This window comes from Octopus bimaculoides, chromosome 18 (genome assembly GCF_001194135.2).
Source record: "Octopus bimaculoides isolate UCB-OBI-ISO-001 chromosome 18, ASM119413v2, whole genome shotgun sequence".
In the NCBI taxonomy this organism is placed as follows: Eukaryota; Metazoa; Mollusca; class Cephalopoda; order Octopoda; family Octopodidae; genus Octopus; species Octopus bimaculoides.
This window is the reverse complement of record NC_068998.1, coordinates 30,865,304-30,875,329: the sequence shown is the minus strand read 5'-3', so window position 1 is coordinate 30,875,329 and position 10,026 is coordinate 30,865,304. Positions and strand designations below refer to the sequence as shown.

General features: G+C 40.9%; 1 protein-coding gene across 2 annotated transcripts in view; it reads left to right on the top strand.

Moving 5' to 3' along the window:
• The window catches only part of LOC106871252 (uncharacterized), a 191,996-nt gene that overhangs the window by 168,975 nt on the left and 12,995 nt on the right, over positions 1-10,026 (top strand). For both annotated transcript variants that reach the window (XM_052974427.1, XM_052974426.1), the window contains exon 9: positions 28-215. In XM_052974427.1, coding sequence (XP_052830387.1) covers positions 28-215 — 188 coding nt within the window. The remainder of the gene's footprint in view (positions 1-27; positions 216-10,026) is intronic.

Genomic DNA, 10,026 nt, shown 5'->3' with positions numbered 1-10,026 from the left:
TTTTTTTTTTTTTTTTCTTTTTCTTAGTTTTCCCCAACAAATGTTTCACATATCTTGTTGCCATTAATGATCAAGATATGTATTATTCACATGTGACATATTGGAATAATGTTTATAGTTTCAAAATGGACTGCATGAAAGCAGATGTTATGCGAGAAGCAAGTGTTGAGATTGTGAAACCAGCTACAGTTATATCTCAATCATGTTTTCTGAAGGTAGGTTTTCAATGTCAGTTAACCCTCCTATATTTCAAACAACAGTGTTATCTCAGGTATGTGTACTGAACACCTTAAACATAATACATCGCTCTCATGTCATGCTATGTATTTGGGTATATTTCTATAGTTTCCACAAAGAATTTAATCTTAACTTGTGTGTTGAAATAATTATTGTGCTTTGGTACAGTTTTGGCTGGCATTGATTTAATTAGTTAATAAAGGACAGCGGTAGTAATAGTACATTTACAATTGTTTGTTTACCAGTTGTGTGGTGATAGACATCATCACGATGCATAATCATATGTAGAAGTGAGAAGAGCGAAAGTCGTAGGGATACATTCATTGGTAATGAGAGTAAAGACAAAGAATGGTGAGATTCTTACACTATAGTAGATTTCTTAGTTAATAATTCTGCTGCAAAGTGGATGTAGGATGGAGGTTATTTTGATCTGCAGTCCCAAGTTTAAGTAGGTGCATATTTTCCACATGTTTATTCTGGCTAGCCTTTTCACTGGCGGTGTAAAGGAAGGGGGTTGACTCTAACTCATGGTGAAAATGGGGCTAACTCTATCCGGATTACTCAGTCTGGGGTGAGTAAGGTATTTATGTACCTTTTCAAATTAGAGTTGTAGGAAATTCGTAGTAATGGAGGAACCCCTGTTTAGGTGTAAAATAGTTTATTATGGGGTGTGTAAAGTGAGTGGGGGTTGTGAGGTGAATGTTTGCGTGTAAGTAGTTTAAGTGGTTCCCGGCTAAATGGTATTATTTAGATGAAGGAGCTAGCGTAGGATTTATACAGGGTCAAGCAGGTTTACCGATACTTGGAAAAGACAAAAAGGGCTATATGTAGACAAAAAAAACTGTTCTCATATTTTGTATTAAGAAGAGATGGTTTAGCCGTTAGAATTTCCAGGCATTTGGTTAAACAGAGATCACACCGTCTATTGGTAGAGTTGTAAGAAGTAGTTTTTGCGAGTATGTGCCATTCTAATCTAAATTCTATTTTTTTGTCCTTAAGCTCCCAGATATAGCTACTAAGCCCTGTTGAATTTGCCTTACTCCTATTCCTGAAGCTACATTGGTGTGTGTTGTAGCAAAGTATCATTTGGTTTTACGTGGCTCCTATATAGGATTTTATATGGCTCGTTGTGTGCATGTCACATTGGTAAACTACATTTTTATGTTACATGTAGTTGAGAATTGGTACTTCTATCTCTGCAGCCACATAAATTATTAGGTATATCTGTGTTTGTGTTATGTTGTGGGGGGCTATTGCTACTCTGGTCTTTGTCTGTGTTACTAGGAAGTGCTTCATTAGTGGTGGGATTTGTTCTAGTCTGTTGGTTGTTAGATTTATTGTTCCTAATTTTCCTAGCTTCATAGAATGTCTAGTTTTTTTTTATTATTAATTGAGGCTATGATGGTAGTCAGGCTGTGGCCTACTCTAATTTTATTCGTAAATATTGCTGCATATTTATTATTTATGTTTAAGTGTTTATCTACTATTTTCATTAATGAGCGAATTATGTTGGATTTGAGGTGCATGTCGAAAGGGATTACAAGCCAGATCTTATCACTATTATGTGTATTGTTAGTATTGCTATGTCTGGTATAGAAACTACCCTCATTGTTTGTAAGGCGTGTGAAATTATAGTTATGGCTATGAAGTTTATTCCTATAGTTGGGTTTATCTTTCCTATTCCTCCTGTCTGTTTTATTAAGGTTATTTCTGTGTGGTTTATGTGGACTCAATGACCTGGTGTTATGGTTTTTAACAGGGTTTATCTTTATTCTTTGGGGCTCTTTATTTTTATTCTTATCAATGTGTAGGTTTGTATTATTCTTATTATAGCTTTTATTATTTTTCAACTTATTTTTATAATTGATGTTATTAGTCTTGTTAATGTTGTTAATTTTATTGATTATCACATCATTAGTATTCATGTTGTTGTTGTTTGTAATATTATTGGTGTTTTGTGTATGGGACTTAACATTGTTTTTGTTGGGCTTATCTATGCTGTTCTTATTATTGGTGTAGTTTGTAGTGATATTTAGCATGTGGTTAGTGTTAATGGCAGTATCATGTAGATTTCTGTTAATTAGGTTACTTGAATAGTGATTGGGTCTAGGTATTTAATTTTTTGTTTAAATCCTGCTTTATCTAGTGCGATATTATAGATATCCTTATGCTTATTAAAAATATGTTGGTTGGAAGAGAGGTGTGATATTCTATTGCTAATGCTATGTACTAAACATCTCTTAATAAAGTTTGGATGGTTACTGGATGTGTTTATGTATTTGAGGTTAGTGTTGGGATTTATATAGGCTTCATGGAGTCCTGTGGCTAAGTTGCAGTTTGCGTCTAAGTAGTTAATGGAGTTGTGTTCCTTTTCTATAGAAATAGATAGTTCAAATCTTTAAAAGAATTTGTGTAGTTTTTTCTTGATAAGTTCTAGTTTCCTATTTGAGGGTTTATATATTATAAAAAGTGCGTCGTCCCTGTATAATCCACCCTTGAGTTCTGGGATTTCATCCTGTATGTATTACCTGCTACTGTATACCTTTACCCAGGACTGTACCTACGCAGCTAATCACCAGGAGCACCTTTGGATTTAACCATCCCTTAGAGGTTTTGTACACCTCTAACTTATATATATATATATATATATATATATATAGGTTAGTAGTTAATGACTTCAGGATCAGGGGTAAATGGCTGCCCAGATGACAAGCATGGAAAAGAAGAGATTTGGTGACATATTGAAGCTTTTGACAAAAAAGAGGAGGATATAGCATCCTATACTGTGGAGGACAACTGGGGGTTCCTACGGGACAACCTGTTGAGGGCTACTGATCAGATCTGTGATGGTGCACAGTCCCCCTCTCGACCTAAAGTAACATGGTGTTGAAACAATGTAGTTGACAGGGCCATTAGCGAAAAGACACAGGCATGGAAGTGGGGTGGTAGCAGGGAACTGTATCAGATTGCCAGAAGGGAAGCTAGGAGACAGATTTACTTAGCAAGAGGGGAAGCAGATGAGAAAAACATTTGCTAATGTTTTGTGTCATGAGTAAGTAGGAAGGCAGACAAATCACAAATCCATTCAGGTAGATGGCCCTGCTCAATCTGTAGGAAAGGTGTAGGTAGAAATTCCATAAGATGTACCTGGTGCAAGCTATGGACACATAAGAGATGCAGCAATACCAAAGGAAAGCTAACTGAGAAGATAAATTTTGTGTGTAGCAGATGCACAGGAGCAATAAACACTGAAAATGTGCAGAAAACAGCTTCCGTCACATGCCAGGGGTAAAACTAGAAGTAGTTGATAGCTTCCGTTACCTAGGTGACCAAGTCAGTAGCTGGGGTGGATGCTCTGAGAGTGTAGCTGCTAGAATAAGAATACCTTGGGCAAAGTTCAGAGAGCTCCTACCTCTGCTGGTAACAAAGGGCCTCTCACTCAGGGTGAAAGGCAGATTGTAGGACGCATGTGTGCAAACAGCCATGCTACATGGCAGTGAAACATGGGCTGTGACTACTGAGGACATGTGTAAGCTTGCAAGGAATGAAGCTAGTATGATCCGCTGGATGTGTGATGTCAGTGTACATACACGACAAAGTGTAAGCACCCTGAGAGAAAAGTTGGACATAAGAAGCATCAGATGTGGTGTGCAAGAGAGACAACTGTGCTGGTATGGTCATTTGTTACATATGGATGAGGACAGCTGTGTGAAAAGTATCACACCCTAACAGTGGAGGGAACCTGTGGAAGAGGTAGACCCAGGAAGACCTGGGATGAGGTGGTGAAGCACGACCTTCAAACATTGGACCTCACGGAGGAGATGACGAGCAACTGAAACCTTTGGAGATATGCTGTACTTGAGAAGACCTGGGAAGCCAAGTGAGACCATAATTGTAGCCAAAGTGTAGCATAGCCAGCCCATTTAAGAGTACCCTTCAATCATTAGGCAATAAACTGTGCTTGAGAAGATCTGTTGAGGCCGATGCCAGTGCTACCTGACTGGTCCCGTGCCAGTGGCACATAAATAGCACCATTCAAGCTTGGTCGTTGCCAGTGCTGGTGGCACATAAAACGCACTATTCAAGCATGGTTGATGCCAGTACCACCCTGGCCCTCATGCCAGTGGCTTGTAAAAAGCACGCACTACACTCTCAGAATGGTTAGTGTTAGGAAGGGCATCCAGCTGTAGAAACCTTGCCAGTTCAGATTTGAGCCTAGTACAGCCTTCTGGCTTGCCAGTCCTCAGTCAAACTTTCAAACCACTTATTGGGTATGACTCTTTCATGTATCACCTGAATGACTATGTGGGTGACTAGGACTATAGCCAACGCTGCCAGATATTTTAAGCATCTCTACGGTGATTCCTGATGGGCCGGGGGCTTTCCCTGTCTTCATACCCTTAATTGCTTTATCTACCAAGGTACTGTCAATTTGGATAGCTGGTCCCTCTGTTGAGTCGACATTTGGCAGACTCACATTCATTCTCTTCATTTAGCAACCTTTCATAGTGGTGTCTCCAAGTCTCTCTATTTGCAGCCTCATTAAATGCAAGTGAGCCATCATCCATGTGGACCCATTTTTCTCCTATGACAGCACTATTCTTTCTCCCACTCAGTCTTGCATCACAAAACATTTCAAGTCTTTGGTCCTCATGACGCAGAACATTGGCAAATTTTTTCTTATCTGCTTCCCCTCTGGCTAAGTAAACCTGTCTCCTAGCTTCCCTTCTGGCAATCTGATACAACTCTCCGTTACCACCGTTCTTCCAGTCCTTCCATGCTTGTTTCTTTTCCCTAATGGCCCTGTCAACTACATTGTTGCACCACCATGTTACCTTAGGTCAAGTGGGGACTAATATATATATATGCATATATGGGTACAGGACATCACCAACTGCGTAAATATGAAGTATGAAAATGAACGAGTTAAATATGCAAACAACAAGAGAGAAGAAATGGAAAGCAGGACAAGTAACATGGAGAACAACCCTTCATCAGTTGTCAGCTGTCTATCTACTCCTCTTTTCGACCATTCAACGACAATATGAGTCTTTGAAGACAGTTGCTCCCCTAAATACCAAAATAAAATTTTGGATTTATGGAAGGTCAAAGTTGGGAACAAAAACAGGACAGTGGCGACATACAAGGAAACTGAATGAAAACAAACATGGAGGGTCGTTAGACCAGAATGAGAGGAAAATCGTGAACTCTGGGAGAAATATTTTCTTTGAAAAGACAGAGATAGATATAGAAGAGAGAAATAAATAGAAGACGTCCAGTCCTTAGAAAGTCATGCAGGAAAAGAAAGATGGACAATGGTCACATGTGAGCATCGAGAGAGAGAAAAGAAAGAGGGGAGAGAGAGAGAGAGAGAGACAGATAGACAACGGTGAAGGGGAGAAAAAAGAGAATTAGAGAAGGATAGGGACAAAACAGTATAGAGTCGCATAAAAAAGGTTAAGATAAACTTACTATGTGTATGTATATATATATATATATATATATATATATATATATATATATATATATATATATATATATATATATGGATCATCATCATCATTTAACGTCCATTTTCTATGCTGGCATGGGTTTGACGGTTTGACTGAGGTCTGGAGAGCCAGCAACTGCAACAGGTTCCAATCTGATCTGGCAATGTTTCAACAACTGAATGCTCTTCCTAACGCCAACCACTCCGAGAGTGTAGTAGGTGCTTTTTACGTGCCACTGGCACAGGAACCAGTCAGGCGGGTCTGGCATTGATCACATTTTGATAGTGCTTTTTACGTGCCACCAGCAGCAGGGAGGGGGTCAGTGAGTACTGGCATCGGCCATGTTCTGATGGTGCTTTTTACATGCCACCGGCACAGGAGCCAGTCATGTGGTACTGGCATGCGCCACGTTTGGATGGCACTTTTTACATGCCTCCAGCATGGGAGCCAGTCAGAGGGTACTGGCATCGGCCACATTCGGATGCTGCTTGTTATGTGCCACCAGCACAGGAACCAGTCAGGGTCCACTGGCCACAGCTACGATATTGGTTTTACTTGACTCAACAGGTCTTCTCAAGCATATCATATCGCACAAAGCATCAGTGGTACTCTTAACTGGGCCAAACATGCATGGCTGCAATCTCCCTTTTCTACCGGAGTCTTCTCAATCACAGCATATCTCCGAAGGTCTTGGTCTCCTGTCATTGCCTCTGTGAGGCCCAGTGTATGAAGGTCATGCTTCACCACCTCATCCCATATCTTCCTGGGTCTACCTATTCTACAGGTTCCTTCCAGAGTTAGGAAGTGACACTTCCTTACACAGCTGTCCTCATCCATACGCAACACATGACCATACCAGCGCAGTTGTCTCTCTTGCACACTACATCTGATGCTTTTTATGCCCAACTTTTCTCTCAGAGCGTTTACACTCTGTCGTGTATGCACACTGACAGTACACATCCAGTGGATCATACTAGCTTCATTTCTTTCAAGCTTATGCATGTCCTCAACAGTCATGGCCCATGTTTCACTGCCGTGTAACATGGCAGTTCGCAGGCATGCATCAGACAATCTACCTTTCATCCTGAGTGAGAGGCCCTTAGTTGCCAGCAGATGTAGGAGCTCTCTGAACTTTGCCCAGGCTATTCTTATTCTAGCTGCTACACACTAAGAGCAACCACCCCCACTACAGACTTGGTCACCTAGGTAGCGGAAGCTATTAACTACTTCTAGTTTCTCCTCCTGGCATGGGGGTGGAATCTGTTGTCTGTACATCTTATTGCCCCTGTGCATCTGCCACACACAAAAACTATCTTCCCGGTTAACCTGCGTTTGATATTGCTGCACTTTTTATGTGTCCATAGCTTACACTGGCTACATCGTATGGAGTTTCTACCCACGCCTTTTCTACAGATTGAGCAGGGCCATCTACCTGGAGAGGTTTGTGATTTGACAGCCTTCCTACTTACTAAGACTTTGGTTTTTGTTAGGTTAACCCGAAGGCCCTTTGATTCTAGACCTTGCTTCCACACCCTACACTTCTTCTCTAGTTTTGGCAGTGACTTGGCTATTAGAGCAAGGTCATCAGCATAGAGGAGCTCCCAGGGGCAGCCTATATTGAATTGCCTGGAGGACTGTGATGAATAAGAGGGTGCTGAGAACTGATCCTTGATGGACCCCTTCCACTACCCGAAATTCTTCACTATACTCATTTCCACCCTCACCTTACTGACAGCATCCCTGTACATGGCTTGTACAGTGCTCACTAACCACTCATCTATCCCTAGTATCCACATTTGCCACCAGATAAGAGATCGAGGGACCCTGTCAAAGGCTTTCTCCAAGTGAACAAAAGCCAAGTACAGAGGTTTATCTTTGGCTAGATATTCTTCTGCAGTTGCCTCACCTGAAATATAGCATCAGTGATGCTTCTGCCTGGCACAAAACCAAACTGCATCTCATCTAGACTAACACTCTCCCTAATTAGTTGGGCTATGACCATCTCTGCAACTTTCATTACCTGATCCAGTAATTTGATACCCCTGTAGTTATTTCTATCTAAAACATCATCTTTACCCTTGTAGCAGTTGACTATGGTGCTGCTACACCAGTTATTGGTATGACTCTTTCATGAACTACCTGATTTACAATGTGGTTTACAAGACCATAACACACACTGCCCATTATTTTAAGCATTTCAGCAGTGATTCCTGATGGTCCAGGTTCTTTCCCTGTTTTCATATCCTTAATTGCTTTATCCACTAGGGTACTGACAATTTGGGTAGCTGGTCCCTCAGTTGGGTCAACATTTGGCAGACTCTGTTCCTCCCATTCATTCTCCACATTCAATAATCTTTCATAATGGCATCTCCAAGCCTCTTTCTCTCCTATGACATCACAGTTTTCTTTTCACACATTGTCTTGCACTCTGAAATACTTCAGTTCTTTGGTCCTCTTGTCACTGAACATTGGCAAACTTCTTTTCTGCTACCCCCTTGGCTCTATGTACCTGTATCCTAGCTTCCCTTATGGCTATGTGATACATTCTCCTGCTACCCTCACTCTTCTAGGCCCTCCAAGGCTGTTTCTTTGCTCTAATGGCCCTGTCTACAGTATTGTTCCACCACCATGTTACCCTATTTCTGAAAGGACTTTGCACCAGCCACAGATTTGATCTGTGGCACTCAGCAAGTTCTCTCGCAGGAATTCTCAGTTGCCTTCTATGTCACAGGACTGTAGCTTCTCCTCCCTATCATCAAATTTCTTGGTTAGGATATCCCTAAATCTCTGACCATGTGAAAGGTTCTTAAGCTACCAAGTCCTTCTTTTCCAGATTGGTTTGCTTTTTCGCATCCTTGTGGCTTAGAGTCTAAAGTCATTAATAATTAGTCTATGCTGGGGTACATTCTTAACCAGGGAGGGTCTTTGTATTTAAGAGCAACTATGCATCCTGCTATCTGATGAGAATGAAATCAATCTGGCTAGCAGATTCACCTAGTTGATAGGTTATCAGGTGGCCAGCTGGCTTCCTGATGTTGGCATTGCAGATCAGTAGGTTATTTGCATCGCAGAATTCCAGGAGCCTACTTCCTTCTTTATTTCTGGTACCAAATCCATGGCCCCCATGTACACCATGGAAGATACCAGGTTGCTGTCCGATATGCCCATTAAAATCTCCAGCCACAAAGATGAGAACATTGTCACTTATCATTGCAGTAGCCTGCAGAAGAATATCATAAAAGTGATCCTTCTGTTCATTTGGTAGGCCCACTTGTGGGGCATAGGCAGAGATAATTATAGCTATACCATTCTGCAATACTAGCCTGAGTTTAAGTACTCTATCACACACCCTCACTACCTCTTTGACCTTATCCACCCATTTCTCTGCACCCTAACCCACACCCCCTATTCCATCACTATACCTTCCCTGAAGAGTTTATACCCATGTGCTTTGCCTGTGGGAACTCTGGCTGAAGCTCCTCTCCACCTTACCTCCTGTACGCAACATACATCAACATATCTCCGTTCGAGCATCTCTACAATCTTGCTAGACCTGCCTGTCAATGTGCCTACATTTACAGTACTGACTTTGAAAACTGGGAAAGAGATATGGGAGGTAACACAAGAAGGAGAGATGTTATTCAGCACCTGAAAAGAAGGTTCTCGTGATAGTTTGGTAACAGACTCCATAATAGTTGTTCTTACTTTTAACTGACTGTCATTCGAACATGTTAGAATTGTTAAGGTTGTTGCCTGTACTGGAGGCTGGGTGTAAGGAAGCATTGTGTGTGAAAGTGTGTGGGGCGTTGTAACTATAAGTGTTAATGTAAGCATTATGAGCACTGTGGGTGTAAGCATAAGTCATTTTAAGGAGTAGAACAAACAAGAAAGAATTATCTTGGAGAAAAGTACGAAATATGTATAAATATGTAGCCAAGAAACAAGGTTAGTCATTTTAGGGGCAAAACAATCAAGAAAGATTTATTTTAGAGAATAGATGGGTTTGAATGAATGAGGTGATAAAAAAACAAGAGAAATTCTTTTCCAAGTGTCATCAAACGGCTAAACACATGGAATAAACTAATGAAAGTCTGAAAGATAGTGGGAAGAATAGGTGTGGAGGCAACAGACCTAAATGAGTGAAGATGGCAGACTTTGAAGCTAGTAAGAGAAATAGCAGGGAGTAGCCATTGCAACAAGAAATAAGAAAGATACAGACCGGAAAGAAATTATTTTAGTGAATGGTACGAAACATGTACATATATATATTTATATGTATATATGTACACACACACAC